Source organism: Mauremys mutica, chromosome 12 (assembly GCF_020497125.1).
Source record: "Mauremys mutica isolate MM-2020 ecotype Southern chromosome 12, ASM2049712v1, whole genome shotgun sequence".
Classification (NCBI taxonomy): domain Eukaryota; kingdom Metazoa; phylum Chordata; order Testudines; family Geoemydidae; genus Mauremys; species Mauremys mutica.
Window position 1 is genome coordinate 48,588,503 of NC_059083.1, and position 25,185 is coordinate 48,613,687.

The following is a 25,185-nucleotide window of genomic DNA, read 5'->3' on the forward strand; positions in this document are numbered from 1 at the left end:
TGCTGTGCTGCAGGGACCGGGGTGGGGGCTCCATGGGGGGGGCTCTCCCCTCTGTGCTACTGTTGATATCAATTTCCTAGGATTTGGCAAGTGGACGATGAATGGCAGGATGCACCATCTTTTGGCTGAAAAATAACTATACCGATGTCCTTTAACTTGTAATTTCTATGGCTTGGATTTTGAAAGGAGCCTAAGTGAGTTGGGCACCTAAATCCCACTGAAATAGAATGGTTGTTGGACACCTAGAACCCTTAGGGGTCTCTTGAAAATACCACCGTCCATGTCCCCTGTACTCATGGTTTCAAGTCTAGCCAAATGCCTGATCTGTCAGCTTCCTCCTTTCCCCTCTCTCCATCTTTTCATTTGGATTCAGTCATAGAGCCATACTATTTAAAGCCACAAGGGACCACCAGATTATCTAGTCTGACCTCCCATGTAATACAGGCCACCAGCACCACCCAGCACCCTCACACTAACCCCAACAACCAAAATGAGACCAAAGTATCACAGCCCACAGGAGACTAGAAAATGATGTGCCACAGACAGGGGACAGGAGAGACCGAGGTGCACCAATGCCTGAGGCCCCCACAATGGCAGGGAAACGATTAAGTGAGCCACAGGATTCTCCTTTCCCTCCAGTCCCAGAACAGCTGCCGTTCTCCATCCAGAGGCAGCTGCATTTTGGCAGGTGGGTGAAGCCAGCCCTGTGCACATGGCCCTTTGAGGCACCTCAAAATGAATTAGAGTTGGACATAGCTTACCCTGGGGAGCTCCCGCTGAACTTGGGGAAAGTGAGAAACATTTTGACAAGTTACAGATTGGAGAAAGGGAAAGAATAAGTGTGTGTGTCTATGTTCAAGGTTACAAAGAGGGGCATACGAGAATTCCAAATTTCCAAATATCCAAAAGTTTCAAAAACCAAAACACAGCAACACCAGTGATACCAGCAAAGGTGAAACTCATTGCCACAGAAAGAAGTTGAGGCCAAGAATTGACCGAGACTAACCTCCAGACTACTTGCAGGGGGTCTCTCTTGTTCAAACAGGAATTAAGTTGGGGAAGTCAGGTGGCACATGCTATTCAGGAGGTCAGACGAGATGATCCCAATGGTCCCTTCTGGCCTTGGAATCTGTGAATCAATCAGCAGAGGAATCATGACTCTCCTGCCACTGATACTGATGGTGTGGGCACAGACAGGGAGAGGGAACTGCTCTTATAAGACATGGTCTTTCCTGCACCTGGTGGGTATCCAGTGTATATAGCATGTGTATGATCCAGAGTCCATCACACCAGTGCTGGGCAGCTGGTAGCTCAAAATATCCTGCTTTGGCATTCTAGCAGAGGCCACATGCCCCTTCCCCTTGAGAAGCTGAGCACCTGAGGGTAAAACAGTGTCTGGGGATGGAGATGGGAGCCTGTGGCTTTGCTGTCAGCAGTAAGGTAGAGGGAGTGATGTGTGAGAACATGGAGGATGTCACCAACAAGAGATATGAGGTGCATGGTGGATATAGGAGCGGGGAAATCTCAGGAGGGCTCCCCATCCTGTTAGGGTCACCCAGCCTCTCCCATGGATGAAATGTTAGCAACGGATGCCAGGATGTGATTCTATGCTGCCTCCTTCTGGGCAAGTATCAAGTTCATGTCTAGAGATGGTTGCAACACAGAGTTTCCATTCCATGGGAAATAACAAAACTTGTTTTCTTTCCAAATTGGGATGAAAAGCCAAAAATTCCTGCTGAATGAATATTCAGATAAATTTTGCTCCAGAACCAGGGAATTGCTATTACAATATAATATAATAGCTGTTGTCAGAGTGCTACCGGTGTGGTGCTCTGCTTTCTCCAATGTTGATATCACTCTGCTGCCATCGTGTGTTCCCTCTGTGTGCTGCCCCAGCTCTGCGCAGATAGCTGACACAGCACACCCAATGAGAACCCCCAAAAACCACAGAGTCTAGTAAGATGCAAAGCCACGTCGGCTAGGTTTATTGCGACCTCGGACACAATTGCAGTTCCCTGTAGGTTTCTTAGCCTAACTCAGGGCATACTACGAGAAAGTGCCTCTTGGCAATGGACCCGGCTCAGTCAGTGGCGGGACTTTCCACTGCCCCCTCGGCCGGACAAAGACACCGCCCCAGGGATGCATTCTTATACACAGGTACAAACAAGTTACACATCACACCTGACGTATGAGGTACAACCCCTCCACGTAGCAAGGTACAACCCCTCTTAAGGTGCTGCCTTTCACCTTGTACATGTTGGTTCGATCAAAACAGCTCTATCCATCATATTACTCTTTTGGCCCTGTCATTGGGATGGGCCAGCCTGTCCCTTGTTATCTGTGTAGAATGTGCAAGTATGTGAATGTTCAGTACCTTTTAGGTACATATCTTCTTGCAGCATCAGCCCTTTCCTTGCCAGCTTCTGTGAGCAGGGCCTACCTCTGGCTCACAACTTAACTTTGCTTTATGTTAGCAAAGTCTTGACCATTACTTTAGTTTAGGACTCAGGCCTCTGATTCCAAGGTTTATATCTTAGGGCCTCCTCTTACTACAAAAGCCAGAACAAAACACATTGAAATGATAAAATCCAAACAGAACATTTTGCCATTATGGCAATGAAAAGTTTCCATACAGCGGGGAGCAGAACTAGGTTTCTTGTGTTTGAGGCCCATTGTCAATCGAGCTGATTGAAAAATATTCAAGAGAAAACATTTTCCATTAAAAAAATGGCTTTTCACCAAACCAAAATGTTTTGCAGAAGCATATGAGTTTCAATGATGGAATTTCTGGTAAGAAAGAGGCAGAGCTATCCCAGAATAGCCAGTAGCCTGGTGGTTAGAGCTATCATCTGGGATGTGGGAGACCCCCTTTGAAGTTCTTCCTCTCACTCAGGAAGAGCAGGAACTTGAACGTTGACCTCTCACAGCTCAGGTGAGTGCCTTAACCACTGTGCTATTGGTTGATCTGGAGTGTGTCTCACTCTCTTTTGAAAGGTTTCATTTTCATTGCAGTGTGGACTGAAAACAAATGTTGAAACCTCAGCTTTTCACAAAATAGAATTCTTGTTTTCTGGCCAGCCCTAGTGATCAATCGACTGAGGAACATAATCTCTTAATGTGCTGGGTCACCCACCAGTGACTGGGCATCATGGAGGATAACAGTCTGCTACCGCTACCCAGCGGACATCACTACTCCTTTACCTCCAGATTCAGCCTCTGCTGGTGACTCATGGTGGGAATTGGTGTCTAAATACTTTGGGGCCATTGGATGAAGGAGGAAAGAGGAGGGCAGGATAGCGTGATAATTTTTTACAGAATCAGGTGGCTGGGTAGCAGGGAATGATGTGGGGGAAGGGAGATTGCTATCGCTTGTGCAAGTGAACTTCTCCCCTTATTTCTGGGAGAAGTTCCCCATAAACACCTGCAAAACAAACTCATTATCCTTCAAAGTGTGCCTTAAAACTCTCCTTTGCCGTGATGTGTACAAGAACTTGACAACAACTAGGCTGCTGGGGCATTGAGACCAGTCCCTGTCATGCTGCTTGTACTCCCCTGCTGATCTACCTTTATCCATTTGTTGTGTCGTCTCTTATATTTGAATTATAAGCTCTTTGAGGCTCTTTTTTGTTCTATATTTGTACAGCATCTCGCCCAGTGGAGTCTTGATCCATGACTAGGGATCCTATACACAATGGTGATACACATAAAATCATATAAATAATAGAAATGATTTCAGGATTTCAGTGGATCAACAACAAAAAAGAACCTCCTAGTGAGATGCTGCGGCATAAAAAGAGCATCCAGTGATACTGACAATTTTAAAGCTCAGGAAAATAAATACGTTTTTGTAACCCTTCTGCCGGGCCGAGACGATAGCAGCAAGGGCCGGGTTCAATACATAGGGGTCCCTATCCCACAACATAATGCAAAACCAGCTCGAGCCCCCACCCAGTGACCTGGGAAAATCTTACACACACCCCTGGGCGCCTCGAAGAGGCAATACTTCCCCTCTCGCAAGCACAGAGTCTTGGTGTAGCAGAAAAGGTTTAATACATGACAAACAACAAGCATTAAATTGGGAAAATACCTCAGCTAGAGTTCATAGGTCAAACCATGAGCAAAGACCCACTCCAGCAAATTGGGCCATGTCCTTCTCTCGGGGTCCTTGAATCCAGCAACCCCCAAATCACCCACAGTCCCAAAAGTCCCACAATTCCAAAGTCTCAGTCCCAGGTCAGTGCAGCCCCAGAGCTCAAGAGTCTCTCTGCAAAGGTCCCCCTCCCCAGCCTGGGTAGAAAGGGGCACCTTACGTGGTTTCGGGGCCAACTGCCCTGCCTCTTCGTGGGGTTCTGCTTCCACTAGCCGTCCCCCGCAAACGCTCAGCTCCGTTGGCTCTGTGAGCTGCTCCGCTCTGCCAGCTGCTCTGGTCCACCAGCTGTCCTGTGATCTGCTCCGGCCATCCTCGCAAGCTGCTTGGCTCCACTCCGCTCTGCCAGCTGCTCTGCTCCACCATATGGCTTCAGGCTCCCCCACTCATAAGCACAGTACTCAGTGCTCTCAGCTCAGCAAGTCCAGCTCTTCAGTGACTCCAGCTTATAGTAGGGGAGCCCCAGTGCCAGTGAGTTCCACTCAGTAACCTGTATCTAGATTCTTAAGGGAATCAAAACTTAACTCTGACATTCCACAGTGGAGAGAGGCACAGGTGGAATTGGTGCTTCTGGCTCACACAAGACGCCTGCACCACCCAGTACAGATATTTGTCCCCAGCCTCTCACCTTTCAATGGGTTTTGGAACCCATGTGCCCCACCTAGCAAGCGCTATCCAGCTGACAATGAAACCCCCCATCACAAGACAATTTTGTAGTTCCCCATTTACCCAATCAGGGTGACAACATTTCATTCCTCCTTCCCCAATAACAAAGAAGTTGGGGCTCCCACAGCTGTGAAAATAACCATTCCATGCTGCTTTGCGGTATGCTAAGTGGGGTGGGAGTGCCCATGCAAATAACTGAAATGCTAATGTGAATACTTGAAAACTTCCACTCTGCACTCCCCATAATCTACCACCAGATGTCAGGGTAGAGCTCATCCTGACTCTGCTTACATCTTGAAACAATGCTTGGTGACTCACTGCTGTGTATCATTGGGGTCTGTGATTAACTGTTCAGAAAAGGGATGGATGATTATGAGGCTGTAAAACTATTAAACAATAATTGTGATTAATCACGAGAATAAAAAAAATTAATCGCATTAATTGCAGTGTTAGATAATAGAATACCAATTTAATTTTAGTATTAATAATTTAAATACAAATACAAATGTAATATTAATGTAATGTGAGCACTGTAGACTTTGTATTCTGTGTTGTAATTTAAATCAATATCTTTGAAAATGTAGAAAAAATCCAAAAACACTTATAATACATTTAAATGGGTATTCTATTATTGTTTAACAGTGAGATTAAGACTGTGATAAATAGCAATTAATTTTTTTAATCGAGTTAATTTGTTTTGCGTTAATGGTGATTAATTGACAGCCCTAAATATTAGTGCTTTTGTCCTGAGCAGCTGGCCAAAAAATCAGGGTCTTGCAGGTTGTTCCAGTTAGGACATTTTGATGCTGGAGCCTGCTATCTTTGATGCAATCATGTTTATTTACCACAAGAAATCAAAGTCCTGTTTCCCTGACCATGTGAGGAATCAAACGACAGGAGACAGTGTCCTAGATCACAGCCCCAAACCACTGTCAGAGAGCACCGTGAGAAAATGCAGACTCATAATTTCACCATCCTGTGGATTATTACTATTTATTACTTGTATTAAAGGAGCAACTAATAGCTCCAACCGTGCTAAGAGTGATCAGGGCTCCACTGTTCCAGATGCTGTACATACACACATACAGTATCGCTGGCCTAAAGCAATCTACGGCTTAGATTTTCAAAGGTGTGTAAGCAACTTGAATTCCCAATTCCCATTAAAATTTCTATGATGTGGACATCCACATCCAATAGCTGGCTTTGAAAATCTCAGCCTAGATAAAATCAAAATTTTTCTCTGATTAAAAATTTTGAAGAAAAATTTCCCTTTTTAAATTTTTCAGTGAAAATTTTTCAATTTTTTGACAAATTCTAAAAAAACCTTTTTGTTTTGTTTTTTAGATGATTGGGCTTAGCATGGTCATTATCATTGTGTAGAACAGGGAAAGGAACCTGTCCCAGTCCAGCTAGTAGCTGATATGAGTTGTAAGTACATAACGCTAGCAGACCAATAGAAGAGTGCCATTAAGATGAGGTGAGAGGAGCAGGTGGAGAAGGCTTACAACTGCCCTCCACCAATGGCATCTTCAGGATGGTGCCTAAATATTGAAGCATTGCTGTGCTGAGAATTGCAACACCTGACTGATTTAGGTCTCTAAGTCTCATTTTCAAAAGAAAATTGGGCACTTAGGAGACAAAATCTCATTTACAGTCACAGGGATTTAGGCTCCTAAGTGCCTTACTCCATTTTGAAAATGAGACTTAGGCACCTAAATCAGTTAGGCTGACCACAGCATCGTCTAATACCTTTAACAATCTTAGGGACAGATTTTCAAAGGTATTTATTTAGGTACCTAAAGATGCAGATAGATGCCTACTGGGATTTACAAATGTAGTTAGGTGAATGGGAGTTAGGTGCTTAAACTGCTTAAGCATTTCTGAAAGTCCCATTAGGCACCTATCTGCATACTGAAGCCCCTAAACACATTTTCAAATCTGGCCATTGTGATTCATTGCTCCATCTTTAAAACTGAAATTATAGCATTTTCCTACTGCACAGAGGCAGTCTGAGGTTAAATCCATTAAAAATTGTGAATAAATATTCCTTTATTCAACAGAATCTTCTTCTGCCCACCATTCTCCAGAAGGCGCCCTTCACCCCTTTGTTCCTCAGGCTGTAGATGATGGGGTTTAGCATGGGTGTGAGTACTGTGTAGGACAGAGAGAGAAACTTGTCTGTGTCTGGTGAGTAGGAGGAATTAGGCTTCATATACATAATGCAAGCAGAGCCAAAGAACAATGTAACCACCATGAGGTGTGAGGAGCAGGTGGAGAAGGACTTTCTCCTGCCCGCCTCGGAGGGGACCCTCAGGATGGTGGAGATGATGCAGACTTAGGAAAGGAGAATCAGCATGAAGGGGAAGGAGACAAAGAACAGAGCCACCATGAACAGAGCCATTTCTTTGCGGGAGGTGTCCCCACAAGCCAGCTTGAGCAGTGGAGGGATGTCACAGAAGAAATGATTAATCTCGTGGGATCTGCAGAAGGGTAGGGTGAATATGATGCTGGTGAGACCAAAATGCACGAGGAGACCACTGAGCCAGGATCCAGCAGCCAGTCCAGTGGACCCCTTCCTGTTCATAACCACGGGGTAATGCAGAGGCTTGCATATTGCAACATAGCGATCGTAGGCCATGGAGGCCAGGAGAAAACACTCTGACCCACCCAGGAAAAAGGTGAAATAGGTTTGCATAGCACAGCCAATGAAAGAGATGGCTTTATCCCCAGAGAGCAGATTCCTAAGCATCTTGGGGACATTGACTGATGTGTAGCACATCTCCAGAAAGGACAGGTTCCTGAGGAAGAAGTACATGGGGGTATGAAGGGCTGGGTCAGCCAATGTGAGGACAATGATTAGAAGGTTTCCAGCCAAGGTGACTATGTAGGTGACCAGAAACACTGAAAAAAAAATGCTGCAGGCTGGGAATGTCAGAAAAGCCCAGGAGAATGAATCTAGTGATTGTTGTGCTGTTTCTTCCCACTGTTTCTTGGCTAGTTTTCATCCTGAAAAAGAAGAGGAAACAATAGGCTGTCACAGAATACTTTCCCCCACTCCGCCGTCCTCCACTGTCATACAATTTCTCAAGATAATCTGAGTCTTCCTGTGAATTTTAGGAAGCTAAGAATTTTCTCTTTTTACAGTTTGCTGCAACCTGTGTTATACCAATGGAATAAAAGCCAGGAGGATCTTATTAAAGGGGAGAAGGCAAAATGCCGTATTTATTGTGAATACAAAAATAATCCGAATAAGCAATCAGTTATAGCTATAACATTTCATTCACTCACACATTCATTCATTCATTCACACAAAGTTTTGCAAGGTAGTTATAGTTACCAGCCTGGAGCTTGCTCAGACCACATCACTGGCCAGGTAGCCTGAACATGAGGATGGACTCAAGTCTTATCAGGTGCGCACCCGATGCTCTTGGAGGATGGTGACGGAACCTGACTCAAAGTTCTCAGTCTCTAGGTTCTGTTTTTATAGGAATTTATCCCTATACCAGTCTGTGGAATCATAGAATCATAGAATCATAGAATCTCAGGGTTGGAAGGGACCTCAGGAGGTCATCTAGTCCAACCCCCTGCTCAAAGCAGGACCAAACCCAACTAAATCATCCCAGCCAGGGCTTTGTCAAGCCTGACCTTAAAAACCTCTAATGAAGGAGATTCCACTACCTCCCTAGGTAACCCATTCCAGTTCTTCACCACCCTACTAGTGAAAAAGTTTTTCCTAATATCCAACCTAAACCTCCCGCTCTGCAACTTGAGACCATTACTCCTTGTTCTGTCATCTTCTACCACTGAGAACAGTCTAGATCCATCCTCTTTGGAACCCCCTTTCAGGTAGTTGAAAGCAGCTATCAAATCCCCCCTCATTCTTCTCTTCTGCAGACTAAACAATCCCAGTTCCCTCAGCCTCTCCTCATAAGTCATGTGCTCCAGCCCCCTAATCATTTTTGTTGCCCTCCGCTGGACTCTCTCCAATTTATCCACATCCTTCTTGTAGTGTGGGGCCCAAAACTGGACACAGTACTCCAAATGAGGCCTCACCAGTGCTGAGTAGAGGGGGATGATCACATCCCTTGATCTGCTGGAAATGCCCCTACTTATACAACCCAAAATGCCATTAGCCTTCTTTGCAACAAGGGCACACTGTTGACTCATATTCAGCTTTTCGTCCACCGTAACCCCTAGGTCCTTTTCTGCAGAACTGCTACCCAGCCATTCGGTCCCTAGTCTGTAGCAGTGCATGGGATTCTTCCGTCCTAAGTGCAGGACTCTGCACTTGTCCTTGTTGAACCTCATCATATTTCTTTTGGCCCAATCCTCTAATTTGTCTAGGTCCCTCTGTATCCTATCCCTACCCTCCAGCGTATCAACCACTCCTCCCAGTTTAGTGTCATCTGCAAACTTGCTAAGGGTGCAGTCCACACCATCCTCCAGATCGTTAATGAAGATATTGAACAAAACCGGCCCCAGCACCGACCCTTGGGGCACTCCACTTGATACCGGCTGCCATCTAGACATGGAACCATGATCACTACCCGTTGAGCCCGACCATCTAGCCAGTTTTCTATCCACCTTACCGTCCATTCATCCAGCCCAGACTTCTTTAACTTGCTGGCAAGAATACTGTGGGAGACTGTATCAAAAGCTTTGCTAAAATCATCTTCATCATGCTGCTTTTACGTTTGAAGTGATAATCAATCACTGTTATGTTTGAAGTGATGTTTAATCAGCAGATGGCCCGTCCATGACAGCTTGGTGTTATCCTGTTCTTCAGTTCTTTGCCCCCACCGCTTCCGTCCTTGGTGTGCTGGAGTGCTTGGGGATGGATTGCAGATTTCGGTTTGCCCTCGGGGTCACCCAGTCATTTCACTCCATGCATTCTTCAGCCAATTGATGTTGGGGTTGTAATTCTCAGGCTGGCACCTTAACCTTTAATTTTTCATTTCTTATTCAATCATACATATAATCACACTGCAGCGTATATCCTGTCAACATCTGCATTTTAACCCTTTAACACAACCATTCTAAAATCAGTGGGACATGGCAGACTTCAATAAGTCTATTTATCCCACTTGTTACATTTAAAAGGAAACAAATAAGATAATCATGCAGGAGTGTGTGTGTGTGTGTTGGGGGGAGGGGGGTTATACTGGAGTTCAGGAAAACAAAGTTGTACCAGTCATAAAGGACAGCTGTTATCTTCTTACTTTTAGAACAAACTCTTAGTCTCTGGATGTGCTTCTACAATCAACACAGACTCAACAGGTTAGCTGAGAAATATATTTCTTTTTAATGGTCAGGCCAAATTCTGGGGTCTGCTCAAGTTCTGGGGTCTGCTGTGGAGTCACTCTCTCCTATATTTCCCATACCAGAAATTTACAAGTTATTAATCTAGTCCAGCACTTAGTGTGTATCTACGTCACTAATGCTCAGAGCTGTCCTGTGCAACACTTCTTAGAACCGAATGAATATCTCATAAACTTTGAATTTCTGGGTACTCTGTGCTGGATCTTAGAGCAGTTCAGTGATGGATGTTTTATGTGGCTTTTACCCATGGATCCTCCCCAATTTAGTGACTAAAATATGTTATGAGATCCAGCAAATTTTCAAACAAAGTCAATTTGGGGGTGAGCGGGGATATATCTCATGAATCCCTTAACCAAATGACACCAATATTAGAACACTATTTCTAACCTACTCTGTCCAATTTTCAAGTGGGTCTGCCTATGCATGTGGACTTTGGGCACTTTCAAAACTCACCGTTCAAGTAGACAGTTCTGTGTAATGTTAACTTTAGCGCAGTCCCATAAGGCCAAAACTGTAAAAGGGACCAGTGATTTTGCGTGATTCTTTACTCTGTCACAAGCTCGATGCAAATATAATTGCTTTGGGGCTGATTCACCACTGAGTTTTGGTGCATTATGCCCGTGTAGGTCCAATGGGCAAGAATAATCTGGTGTAAATCAGTTAATGGAGCTATGTGGATTTACACCAGATAAGGATCTGGCCCTTGAATTTCAAAGGCGCTACAATGGTCCTAAAACTGGTAAAGTGGAGTAAAAGTAATCGACATATAGGATGACTGAAAAATCAAGCTAAGTTGTCCCGAGTTGGTCATTCAAAAGTGGATGCACTTAATATCTGTGGTAATTTGGGTCAGGGCTCATAAAGCATGGATTGCACAATGCATAGTACCTGATATATAGTAAAGGGAAATTACCACTGACCTGAATAGAAAAGGATGTGAATCAAACCCTGGATTGCAAAAAGCCCAAGATACGAAGTGTTTGAAATGAATCCTAACTCATTACTGTCCCAATCTACTCCTGAGATCCTACCAGCCCCATATTTGAGGTGTCTGAAATTCAAATCCAACTTAACGATCAAAATTTTGCAACTGCCCTTCATCTTCAAATGACTGGAAAAGAGGCAATTTGTTATGGGAAAAAGACCTGCTAATATGGACAGTCTTATTATTTATATATGTATTTGTTAAGGACCAACAATATGCTTGGTGCTGTGCACAACTAAATTACCAATATATGAATCACTGGAAGAACAACTCAAAAACAGCAACAAGCCACATGCCTACAGATCCCTGCATGGAATGATCACATTTGCAGACTCCTCACCACAGTGACATGTGCAAAGCTAAGGCAGATTTCCACCAAATACAGAATTAGGGATCACAAACTGGGAGGCACAAAAAAGTTTAAACACAAAGAGTAGTGATGAAAAATTGGGTGGAGGGAGAGATTGGATTGACCCAAAACAAAAAAAATTGCAAATTAAAAAGTAAAAAACTTTCATTTTAGGTCTAGCAAAACATTTCGTTTCACCCAAAATGAAACATTTCACTTCATTTTTTAGGGATCTTTGGTACTGGTTTTAAAACACAAAATGGAAGTAAAATTTGAAATTAAAAGTCATTCCAAATTGAAGAATCAAAATGTTTCATTTAGAAAATGTCAAAACAAAATGTTTTCAATTTTTCAGCATTTTTTTCAGCCACAACAATTTGCTGAATTCAACCTGAATTCATGAACTGTTTTGCTTGACCTGAATACACAGTTTTTAGTGGGAAGAAGTTTCATCTGAAAAAAATTCACCCAGCTCTTGCAGTGATTATGCAGCCAATGTGACAGATGAGAGATTGTGATGGAGACACTTTCATCTCCAATGCACCAAATATGAAAAAGAGTAAGATTTTCTGCAAAATATCAAGCAACATAAAAGACATTATATCAAAAGCAAGGTTGAAAAAAGGTGTTCCCAAACTCTGGGAGAAAGGCAGAGACAACATGCCACCTACCCAATGAGCTGTGGGTCCAGAGCAGATGATTATGAGAAAGGGACACAGAGGATCATACTCCAAATCAAAGCTAATATGAAGATTTTTTTTCCCCCTGTGGAAAATTTAGATGAAATCAAAGACACTTTTATTCCAGAATAAGAGCATCCACACCTAGGAGTTAATCAGGAAAAACTATTCCAGAATAACCCTTTCCAGACACAACTGTGTAAATCTTTATGGGAGTGGGTGAATAAATTATCCCACTGCAGGCTTCTTGTGGCAGTAAGCACTGCCCCCTGAAGTAAGGGATTGCAGGGCTTGACGCTTAAATGCTCCTAGAAGGAAGTGGCATTAAACTGTTGGAAGAAGAGCATGAACTTAAAATTGGAGAGTTTTGCACTTATCTAAATTCCGGAGTGTTTCTGTATAGTCTCACCAACTAGCTGCACCAAGGACCACTTCCTCATGCACATCTGGAACAGAAGGTGGTGATCTCTTCACACACTCCAAAGGATGCATTGCTTCATCAGGCAGGATGGCAGTTTTTATTATTTATCTGCACTGTCCCCTTTGGGAGCTGATCTCCTGACCATTTTGTAGTCTGAATTACTCCATGATGATGATAATGATTTGTAATGCAGTAGCACCTAAGAGCTCCAATCATGGACCAAGCCCCCATTGTGCTAGGCACTGTATAAACACATAACAAAAAAAAAGTCACTTCCCCAAAGACCTTACAATTTAAGTAATGTGTTAGTATAAGATTGTTCTGCTTCTGCGTATAGTACTATATATTATTAATTCAAATTGGTTTTTATTCATTAACTATTACTGATTGCCACAAAACAAATGAGCTCAGAACTCAGTTTTCTGGGAAGTGCTTCCGATGAGATAAGAACAGATCCAAAACCCCACTGCTGGTCAGTTTGGAGATTTGAAGATAAGTTAGTTTGACTTTTCCTGAGCCTAATTTAACATACTGTAGAACAGTAAATTGACTCCTTTGCTCCTGATTTACATGAGCTTGAAGATTGAAGGGCCCCAAGACTAGTGTCCCATTGTGCTAGGCACTGTACAGACACACTGGAAGAGACACTTGCAGTTCTTAAAGGATTAAAATCTAAATATGCAAGATAGACAAAGGTGGAGCAGGGAAAGGGAAGGTGGAGAAACAGAGGCCCAGAGAGGAGAAATGATTTGTTCCAATTTCAGCTAGGAGGTGAGTGGCTGAGCCAAGACTAGAACCATATGTTCTACCTATGAGACACGCTGCATCTACCTAGCTAGCGATAAGGAAAACATTGATAGCCAGCATGGTCTAGGGGTAGGACACTGGAGTCAAGACATTTGGGGCTTGGTTCTGTTCGAAGCTCTATCACTGTATCCCTGCTATACAACTACATAAGATGGTTTACCCCCTCCTATATCTACACCCAGATCTGCCTGTGAGAGGTATGTAATGTTGGCAGCAAGGCCAATAGTCTCCCCTTGCTCGCATTCAGAGTGTAAATGCAGCTGCATTCTAGCCATAGGACCACCGGGTTCAGGACAAGGCCACCACAAGGAGCTGGAGTCTTTTTTTTTTAATTTTGGTCTTTTATGGAAGGTGATGTCATCTGATGATTTAACTGTAAATTCCACAACAAAAGATACACTACCCAAGTGTGGGAAATTGCAGAGTTAGGCCCTTAACATTCAGGAAATGATGAAGTTGCACACTCCACTGCTCCCCTGGGCAATGTAGCATAATTCAGCCTGTTGGGAAAAAAATCTCCTAATACATTTAGTAAAGTTTACCATGACTCAATTTCCACACAAGTATTCCTTTATTGACCGAAAGGTCACTCAGTGTTGATTACATCCCAAATACAAACACAAGCATATGCCCACTTATACTCTATCTCCTAACAATAATTCAGTTATAAGCATTGGCCAAATACCCAAAAGAGGATCAGGCTCGGGAGATACTTTCCCATCATGATGAGACTCCACAGGGGTAAGAAAAAGCTCTGACAAAGTAATCTCTACATACCTTGTCTTTTATACACTAGAATAAACAAGTGATGTCATTGCTGGATCTTGATACTTAGCTAAAGCCAGAAGAGGCAGTTAGGGCTGAACCCTGCCTTCTGACCCGCTCAAGACAAGATTAATGATGGGACCTCTCCAAGGTTTTCTTCTTATTTTATTTTGCCATATTTCATCCCACCAACTGGACTAAGCATTTCTTTATTATTGACTGCACCAGGTACCCAATTAACCATATATTCTTTATTTTGATGACCTCAACACAACCCTTAAATAAGATTCTGCTGTATTTCAAGGGTTGCTACTAGTTTAACACAAACAACTCTTTTCTTTTCTCATGATCTCAGGTCTTTTTGGTCACATGCTCTTTGGCCTATCGCTTATGCTAACATCCAAGCTCAGTTTAAAACCACAGTTGACTCAGGCCTAATGTATGCTTGTATTCCTACACAGCCTTAACTCTGTCCACTTGAGGGATGCAGCATTTGCATGTAATTTTGGGGTAGCAACTGCTTTGTATCCAGTTGTGGTCTCTGTGAATGCATCTGTTAATATGAAAGCATTATAACCCACCCCACGGCAGGGTGTGGCTGGGGATGCTACAGCATTCCCAAGAGTCTCCGAGTGCTGGGTGTACCATGGGCATGAAGGCATGCAGTGAAGGCAATCCAACCACTCACTTCTTCTGGCTCTGGCCCTTTGTGGGTTGTCTGGAACATGGGCACATTTTGGTAACACGGAGGATTGCACTGCTAGGGGTGCCAGAAATGACGATGCAATTACCCTTGACACCATGGCTGTAAATTACTACACAGACTGAGAAACTGAATATGCAATCCAGCCCCTAAGGCCACTGAGTACAGAGGTATGATGGTGGGGATCCTTCAGCCTTGAGTCAGGGATGCTGACTTCAGGCCACCTCTCTCCCAGAAGCATTGTGCACTTCCCAGCAGATTTCCTGGGCAAAACCCATTCCTTTTATCCCTGGAGAAAATTGCATGAGGGCAGCTCCTATTGGCTTAAATCCAAAACAGGAACATTAGCACTGGCCTAAGAAGAGTCCGTCTGCTTGCCTGTTTCTTTACAGGTTCTACTGACTCAGTCTCATTGTTTACACACACCGTGCAGAGCTGCTGTGTTCAAAGACTCAGAAATCCCATTAGCTCGTCTCTCTTCCACTGGCCTTGCGAGCAGAGCCTGGGACATTAAACTCACACTTATGGCAGGTCAAAAATATTCTACTTTTTTTTTCTGACAGAAATTTGGTTTCATTTGCTTTCCTCCCATAATTCCAATTGTTTGTCAGAAACAAACAATACATCAACAGAAAACTGATTTTTTGTTCAATTTTTGCAAAAATTTTTGATTGTCCCAAATAAAAATATTTGTCATCTGTTTATGTAACCCTCTCTCCCTGGGCACCTAGTGTTCCTGCAGATAATGGAGATCCTGGGGTGGTCCCAAAGGTGGTATTGAATAGGTAGGAAGCTTCTCTCCACTCATCTGCAGCATCTCTCTAGTCACAGGAAGAATGACTGTTGGTGATGCCTCCTCTTGGATTTGCACTGTATACCTCCCAGGTACAACTCCAGCCTAAACCATCAATAGGCCTAGCAGATAAGGGCAAATGATACTTAGTGCTCTACAGAAAGCATTAAACACCCAAGTTGGCATGAGGAACAGCTTTACTTACAAGTAATATAGTGAGATACAATGACAATGCAATAGAAGTACTCACCGCAATCACTTTGACTAGTCAATAGGTGGCATCACAACAGTTCAGCTAACGGTGGCGACTTATAAACATGAAAGTAAACTTAACCACTACTTCCAAAACAGAGGTTTATATAAAAACTAAGCTTAAACTTACAGAAGAACATTCACCAGCAAACAATTCCCCATGGCAGAGGGGTGGGAGTGGGATGAAATCCTCACTGGCATCACCGGACACACTTTCCCTCGGTGGGAGATGGAAGCCAGAGCCCACCAGCCCTGAAGCTTAGCTGACCAAAGAGGGTTAGAGAGAAGAAGAAAAGATGAACCATAGCTGAGCTGTGCAATGGGAAGGAACAGAGTGGGAAGCTCAGTAAAGAGTACTACCCTGTTGCTGACCCCAGTGTGACACTAGAGGGCACTGTGCCATAGGAGGTGGTGTGGGTGACAAAACTTGCTGCTTTCCCAGTGAGTGCTGACCACGATATCCAGCCATGCTGCGAGGACTGGGGTGGAGGCTCCATAGGGGGAGCTCCCCCCAGCAGTCAGTGCTAGGCCCAGTGCCCCAGTGCAGTGCTAGGGCGTGCTGTGCTGCAGAGACCAGGGTGGGGGCTCCATGGGTGGCGCTGTTGATACCAGTGTCCTAGGATTTGGCAAGTGGACGATGAATGGCAGGATGCACCATCTTTTGGCTGAAAAATAACATCGATGCCCTTCAGCTTGTAATTTCTATGGCTTGGATTTTGAAAGGCGCCTAAGTGAGTGGAGCACCTAAATATCACTGAAGTAGGATAGTTGTTGGACACCTAGAGCCCTTAGGGTCTCTTGAAAATTCCACTGTCAATGACCCCTGTACTCAAGGTTTCAAGTCTGGCCAAATCCCAGATCTGTCAACTTCCTCCTCCTTTCCCCCTCTCTCCAAGTTTTCATTTGGATTCAGTCATAAAGCCATAGTATTTGAACCCAAAAGGGACCACCAGATCATCTAGTCTGACCTCCCATGTAGCACAGGCCACCCATCACCCGCACACCAACCCCAACAACCAAAATGAGACCAAAGTATCACATCCCACAGGAGACTAGACTATGATGTGCCACAGACAGGGGACAGGAGGGACCGAGGTCCACCAATGCCCGCGGCCCTCAAAATGGCAGGGAAATGATTAAGTGAGACACAGAATTCTCCTTCCCCTCCAGTCCCAGAACAGGGGGGTTCTGCATTTTAATTTAATTTTTAATGAAGCTTCTTAAACATTTTAAAAAACCTTATTTATTTACATACAACAGTAGTTTAGTTATGTATTAGTTATATATTATAGACCAGCCAACCTTTCAGAGGTGGTGTGCCGAGTTTTCATTTATTCACTCTAATTTAAGCCTTCGTGTGCCAGTCATACATTTTAATGTTTTTTAGACGGTCTCTCTATAAGTCTATAATATACAACCAAACTACTGTTATATGTAAAGTAAACAAGGTTTTCAAAATGTTTAAGAAACTTCATTTAAAATTAAATTAAAATGCAGATCTTATCAGTTTAGTGTGATCCTTGCCCCTGCTTCTCCTTGCTGAGTTTTCCAATGTCTGGCACCTATTTGGATACTTTAAGCTGCACACAGGCTTCTAAGTGATCACTTGTTAACCGGCTCCGAGAGGGACATAGGACAGATTTCATGTGTGAAACTATCTGTTCACACACGTATGTGGATCCAAATGCTGAAAGCATTGCAAACGCATTGCAAACAGTTAAATTTCACTGAAGGGACATCCAGCAGGTCAGAATAGAAGCCCTGTGATCTCTCTCGGTAGCTTCAAGTGCACTCCACATATCTCTAAACTTTGATGTTCACAATTCTGAGCTTTTTAACTGAATGAGCTGCATTTCGAAATCTTCAACACCCATCCACTGAAATACAGACAAATCCAAGTCGCTTTCGTTTAACTTTTCAGGTTTAATTAGAAAAGAAAGCATTGGGCCAAATCGCTGGAAATCTTGAAATCTGTCAGAAAATTCTGATTCCAGTTTTTGCATGTCCAAGCAGGCTGAAATGATTGGACATGTAGCTTCGCTTTCTTAGGAGCTGCCATTTTGTCAAATGTTCCCTTCAACTCTCAGTAGGAAAAAAAATGGCGATAGAAGGCAGGCACAAGGTCAAACGCAGCATGGGCTGAGATAAGCAATTTTAAGATGGGGGTGCTGAGCTGCACCCCCTCTTGCCTCGTGTGCAATTTTCACTGTCCCACTCTGGGGACAGTGGGCCACAGCGGGGAGGCTGCTGAGCACTGATACAAGGCTAAGAGCAGAGCCCAGGGTGGTCTGCTGGGACTCCAGGCCAGAAAGCAGGCTGATCAAGGCTGGAGATCCAGACCCCGGCTGGCAGGAGGTCAGCGACTGGAACCCCAGATCGGCAGCTGAAGTGAGTGGAGCTGGCAGCTGGTAGGGCTGAGCAGGGCTGGAGTCCTGGACCCTGTCTGTCAGGGGGCCTGCACAAGGTGAATGGGGCTCTGGCAGAGGGGGACCCCGGCTGACAAGGGCACAGCAGCCAGAACCCCAGAGCAGCGACTGAGTAGCTCAGCCCACCCCACTCTGGGGTTTCAGCCGCCAGCTCCTGCCAGCTGGGTCTCAGCCCCCTGCCAGCCTGGGGTTCCTTCACCCAGGCTGACAGCGGGTGCTGAGTGGGACTGGAAGCGGGACCCCGGCTGGCAGGAGCCAACGGCAGAAAGCCCCAGAGCGGCAGCAGGCTGAGTGGCTCAGCCCACCCCGCGTGCCATAAAAAATCAGCTCAGATGCCACCTTTGGCACGTGTGCCGTAGATTGCCGACCCCTTTTATAGACTTTAGAAAGAGACCTTCTAAAATGTTAAAATGTCTTACTGGCACGCAAAACCTTAAATTAGAGTAAATAAATGAAAGGTTGCCGACCCCTGACTCATCCCTTAGCACCCCTCTTCTACTTGCACTACACTGATGACATCTTCATTGTATGGACCCACAGAAAGGAGGCCCTTGAAGAATTCAACCTGGATTTCAACAGTTTCCACCCCACCATGAACCTCAGCCTGGACAAGTCCACACGAGAGATCCACCTCCTGGACACTACAGTGAAAATAAATGATGGTCACATAAACACCACTCTATACTTGAAACCTACTGACTGCTATACTTAGCTACATGCCTGCAGCTTCCATCCAGGACACATCACACAATCCATTGTCTACAACCAAGCTGTAAGATACAACCGAATTTGCTGCAATCCCTCAGACAGAGACAAACACCTACAAGATCTTTATCAAGCATTCTTAAAGCTACAACACACACCTCGGGAAGTGAGGAAACAGATTGACAGAGCTAGACAGGTACCCAGAAATAACCTACTACATGACAGGCCCAAAAAGGAAAATAACAGAACACCACTGGCCATCATGCACAGACCCCAGATAAAAACTCTCCAGTGCATTATAAACAATATACAACCAGGGCCGGCTCCAGCATTTTTGCCACCCCAAGTGGCGAAAAAACAAACAAACAAACAAAAGCTGTGATCGGCGGCACTTCGGTGGCAGCTCTACTGCCACTGCTTCATTCTTTAATGGCAATTCAGCAGCAGGTCCTTCCCTCTGAGAGGGACCGAGGGACCCGCCACCAAATTGCTACCGAAGAGTCAGACGTGCCACCCCTTTCCGTTGGCCGCCCTAAGCACCTGCTTGATGCGCTGGTGCCTGGAGCAGGCCCTGTCTAAAACCTAGCCTGGAAAACTATCCCTTGCTCTCACAGACGTTGGGAGACAGGCCATTTCTCGCTTACAGACAACCCCTCAACCTGAAGCAAATACTCACCAGCAACTACACACCACACCACAGAAACACCAACCCAGGAACCAATCCCTATAGCAAACCTCGTTGCCTACTCTGTCTCCATATCTACTCTAGCAACACCATCAGAGGACCCAAACCAACATGTGCAAGGTGAGAGGCAGCACCTTGCAACGTACAGGGGTTGCACCTCAATACATCAGGAGTGATGGGTAACTTGTTTGTACCTGTGTATAAGAATGCATTCCTGGGGTGGTGTCTTTGTGCCTAGGGGGCAGTGGAGTGTCCTGCCACTGACTGAGCTATGTCCATTATCAGGGAGCACATATGTACTAGCAGAACTGTAGACATCTGATCTCGGGAGCTAGAGACTGTGTTTCGTTTGCCAATAAACCTGGCCGGGTGCCTTTGTACCTTATCGGAGTCTGTGGTCATTGGGGGTTCTCTCTGTGTCAGCGATCAGCACAGAGCCGGGGCAGCACACAGAGGGAACACACGCACGCAGCCAACTGTTATCAACATTGGATAGAGCAGAGCACCACACTGGTGGCATCTGACAACACAAATAACTGTGCAGTGCAGTCAGGTATGGGATAAACTACCTCCAGGGTAAAATTCTTCCTAACCTCCAAGTATAGACTAAGAGTAACCTCCAAACAAACTGGGTCATTTAACCACTGAGACTGTTAACAACTATGGTATGATCCTGCGCCATTCAAGTCAACAGGAGTTTTCCCATTGACTTGAGTAGGAGCAGAATCAACATCTCTGTGCCAGCCCTATCTAGCTGGATGTCTGAGGCCCTCATTTTCAAAAGTGACTAGTGATTTTTGCTGCTTTGGTTTATGGATTTATTTGTTTATTGTGTCCAACCTGAGACACATTCAAGGGGCCGGATGTTCAAAAAGGGTGGAGCACCCACCCTCTTCAAATTATGTCCCTTTAAGGTGAAAATGTGGGTCATGAAAGATAAGCATTAGAACTAATTTTCTGCAAGGTCCAGTTGCAAAGTTGAGGCTGAACCTGGATAACAGTGATCTTCACTTGTTCTGATTGCTTCAGAAGCTGGTGACATAAGGCACTTCAGGAAAAGTTGGTGGACTGTCTTCCCCAAAATTTTCAGCAACTAGTTACTTCCAAGACTCTCCCAATTCACAATGTTTTGTTTGTATAGATGCCTCAAAGCGACACAGCTTGTCTTTGTCATTAAAACTTTTGTTTCTTGGTAATTAAAACTTCTGGGAATAAAGTTAAGGAAAGTTCATTTAGTTTGGCACTGGTTTTGAAGCTGGGAATTAACCTCTGGTAACTTGCTTCTGTGACAGAAGATTAGAAGCCGCTGACATTTCTTTTCTTTTCTTTTCCAGTGTGCCAACACTGAGATGAGTGGGCTTTTAGGCCAAGATTTTCTAAAATGACTAATAACTTTGGATACTAGAGTGCACAACTTGAGATACCTGATTTTTAAGGACAGACATCTAGCACTTTCTTAAAAGCAGCTTCCTTTTAAGGCATCTCAAAGTGGGTTGCCAGAAATTGGGGCATCCAGAATCTCTAGTCAGTTTGGAAAATCTTTGCCCCTAATTTTTGTTTTTTGTTTTGGTGACCTCTTTTCTTGTCCAGCTAGAGAAACTATTCCATAAATCCAGCTCTCCTGTTCCATGCCCCATATACCAAAAGCCTTCCGAGATCAATTCAAAGACAGGGTCTAGCGTTGGCAGAAGCTGTAGAAATACAGTAAGATTCTGACAGGTCAGCAATGGACCAGATCCTCAGCTGGTGCCAGATCTTCAGCTGGTGTTGATCAATCAAGGCCCAATTGAGCTCTGCTGATTAACACCAGCTGTGGATTGGATCCACTGACTTTAATGTCAAGTTACACTAGCTGAGGATATGTCCTATTCACTTATGTGATGGGACAACTGATTTTCACTAGTTGGGGATCTAGCCCATTGACTTTGATGGAGCTATGCCAAGTTATCCCATCTGAGGATCTGACTCATTAACCATCTATTGTCCAATATATCCAGCACACTTTGTGTCTTTGGTGCATTATGAAATCTGTGCCAGAAGCACCTGGGTAACATATACCTATTGATTTACCTGCCTTAAGCTGGGACCTTTTACATCACTTCCTGATTTTGGATGGGGCAACATTTAGATGGGGCACCAACAATAAATACCATAAATGTAGGAAACTGCATTTGTGATGGTGACTCAGCCACTACTTATCCAAATGCCCTGGTGCAGCACTAGAGGCGGTTGTGTTTCCGGAGCAGTGTGCATGACTCAGTACGTGCTTTCCCCTCACAGTCATGCTGAGCCCAGTACTCCAGCATGGTGCTGGGGGGTGCCTTGTTGCAAGGAATGGTGTGGGGTTCAATAGCTGATGCTCTCCCCTTACAGTCAGTGCTGACCCCAATGCCCCAGTGTGGTGCTAGGGGGAATTGTGCTCCAGGGAGCAGAATGGGATGCTCTCACCACCAAAGCCAGTGCTGAGCACAATTCAAGGAAGGGCTGTGTTTACACAGTGTTGTTGTCTCAAAGACATTTGCCTATCTGAATTGAATTTAGATGGTGCAGGTATATGGTTCCCTAGGTACCCAGCAGTATGAATTTAAATCACCACCTTCACTCACTGTTTGTGATATTCTGCGAATGGAGATGAACACTTTGGATGTAACAAAGGTAAGGCACTAGGAATCAAGAGGAAAATATAAATAACAGAGGAGCACTTTTCTCCCTGCATATTATACAGAATCTTGGGAGATAGAAAGATGGGAGACAAACTTGGGATGTACAGACACAGAAACAGATTTCCATGTAAGTCAGAAGCCAAGGTCTCAACCACATTACACCTATGGCGTAAGGTAAAACATTCCAATTTTTTTTTCTATGCATGATTTTTTGAAGAGCACTGAAGAGTGAAAGGGATTGAAATGCATAATTCTATCTGTCTCTACCTCCCTCCCTCAGTCCCTCTATCTATCTATCCCCATGCAGACCCATATATGTATGTGTGTTTCTGTCTGATTATTCATGTGTGTATAGATACTTTTGGATATCTAGGTACCAATCTATCTGTCAAAACTGATACTTCATAAAATATGTCTGACACTAATAGAAACATATCTTGGCTTTTAGATCATTCTTTCATTGTGCTAAACTGGGAAGCAGTTATGTGGCCACCATAGGACCCCTTGAGAAGTTGATTGCATTGTTGGTTTTCCGATCCCACCCAGAGAGAGCCTAGCAAAAAGTTTTAGAATGAAGGTTTATGTTCATTGTAAATAATAATAATTTTTCTCCAGTTGTGGTTAATAGAATGGAAAAACTTCAATGGGAATTTAAAAATAGAAAATATTTTTTTCCAGAAAATCTATATCTTTGAAAATGTCAAGATTTTGCCAACTTTTTAAAGTGTCATAAAATTTTATGAGCTCTGTAACTGGCCAGAAAAAACCCTAGAAACAGTTATTTCATTTGTTTGTATTCTCATTAGTATTTTATTTTATTGAAATCAATTTGTCAAAAACTTGACATTCGGGCTTTTTCAACTTCCTCTATTCTGCAGGCGAAAGCTGAAATAAGAACGAACAATCAGAGCAATGTGGTGATGGAGTTTGTGCTTCTGAGCTTCTTGCTGTCACAGCCCATGGAGCTCCTGGTTTTCATGCTTCTACTGGCCATCTTTGCCTTGACTCTAATGGGGAACATGGCCATCATCACCATTGTGTATGTGGATCTCCGCCTCCACACCCCCATGTACTTCTTCCTCTGCAATCTGTCCCTCTTGGAGATACTCTTTGTCCTCTCCATCACTCCAAAGATGCTGGAGAACCTGCTCTCCCAGGCCAAAGCCATTTCCTTCTGGGGCTGCATCACCCAGTGTTACTTCTACTTCTTCCTGGGCACTGCGGATTTCATCCTCATCGCCGTCATGTCTTTCGACCGCTACGTGGCCATCTGCCACCCGCTCCACTACCCTGTCATTATGAGTGGGCATGTTTGTGTCTTCCTGGTCATGGGTTGTTGGTTGATTGGGTTTCTCTCCCCCCTTTGCCCACTTATTTTGCTGTGCCAGCTTCCTTTCTGTGGCCCCAATGTGATAAACCATTTCTTCTGTGACTATGCCCCACTAGTGAGACTATCCTGCGTCGACACACACTTCCTCCTCATGATCGAGTATGTTCTCTCCTCGGTGGTTCTGCTCACATCTTTGTCTTTTACTGCAGTTTCCTACCTTTACATCATCGTCACAGTCTTGCACATCCCCTCAGCCACAGGCAGGCGAAAAGCCTTTTCCACCTGCACCTCCCACATCACGGTAGCCTCTATCTTCTACGGCAGTGCCATCTTCATGTATGCTAGGCCTAGTCAGGGCCACTCCCTGGACCTCCAGAAAGTGGTGGCTGTGTTCACGATCATAGTGAGCCCTTTATTGAATCCTTTCATTTACACCTTAAGGAATGAGAAGGTCAAAGAGGCCCTCAAGGAATACTTGACTAGAAAGAGTTCTGTTCTGCAACCAGAGCCTTGATACTTCTTAATCTCAATATTGAATTGCTGCTTTTATCCATTGAGTGTCATTGTTATTTAGTGGGGTAGAAGCTTGACTTAGGCTCAGGATTCCCTGGACCTGCTGTGTGACCTTAGCAGAGTCTGTTTCTCCTCCCACCCTTTTTTTCATTTAGGTTAGGATTTTCCAAATATCTAAGTAATTTAAAAGCTCAAGTCCCAACTCCTCAATCAATCCATTGCTTTTGACATCCCCACTCTTAGACTATAAGCTTTCCAGGGCAAGAATTGTCTCCTGTCACCATCCGTTTATACAGTGCCTAGCACAATGGGGTCCCAATCTCTATTTACAGGCATTCATGTAGAATTTCAAAGGGGTCTAAGGGAGTTAGTCACCCACCTTCTAATAAATTGAAATGAGGTTTGATGGTGAGGGGCCATTGATTTCAATGGGCTCTAGGAATTTAAATGCTTTTGAAAACCCCACTGCCTAAATACCTTTGAAAATATGGCCCTTGGTGCCTAACTCTCAATGATTTAAATGGAAGATAGGCAACTAGGCACTTTTCAAAATCCCACTAAGTGTCCATCTGCATGTTTAAGTGCCTAAATACTATTAAAAATCTGACCCAACTCTTTTAGGCTCCATTGCAAATCCCAAATACTGAGTGTCTCAGTATTAATAGTCAGAATGAGCTCTTCATCATGGATTCACAGATTGTAAAAGGACAATTGTAATAAACTTGTCTGACTTCCTGTATAACACAGGTCATAGCACTTGCCTACAATAATTCCTAAACCAGATCTTTTAGAGAAACATTCAATCTTGATTAAAAATGGTCAGTGATGGAGAATCCACCACGACACTTGGTAAATTGTTCCAGTGGTTAATTACTCTCCCCATTAAGAATTTATATCTTATTTACAGTCTGAATTTGTCTAGCTCCAACTTCCAGCCATTTGATCATGTTATATCTTCCTCCCATAGATTGAAGAG

At 44.1% G+C, this 25,185-nt stretch overlaps 1 protein-coding gene and 1 pseudogene across 1 annotated transcript; one reads left to right on the plus strand and one right to left on the minus strand.

Annotated features, from left to right (window-relative positions):
• Positions 1-6,866: 6,866 nt before the first annotated feature.
• Positions 6,867-7,818, minus strand: LOC123346839 (annotated as a pseudogene).
• A 14,426-nt stretch (positions 7,819-22,244) lies between these two features.
• LOC123346841 (olfactory receptor 6M1-like) lies at positions 22,245-24,210 on the plus strand. Its single transcript, XM_044984289.1, has 2 exons — positions 22,245-22,358; positions 23,245-24,210. Exons 1-2 carry the CDS (start codon positions 22,245-22,247, stop codon positions 24,208-24,210), a joined length of 1,080 nt encoding a protein of 359 aa, XP_044840224.1.
• Positions 24,211-25,185: the final 975 nt, after the last annotated feature.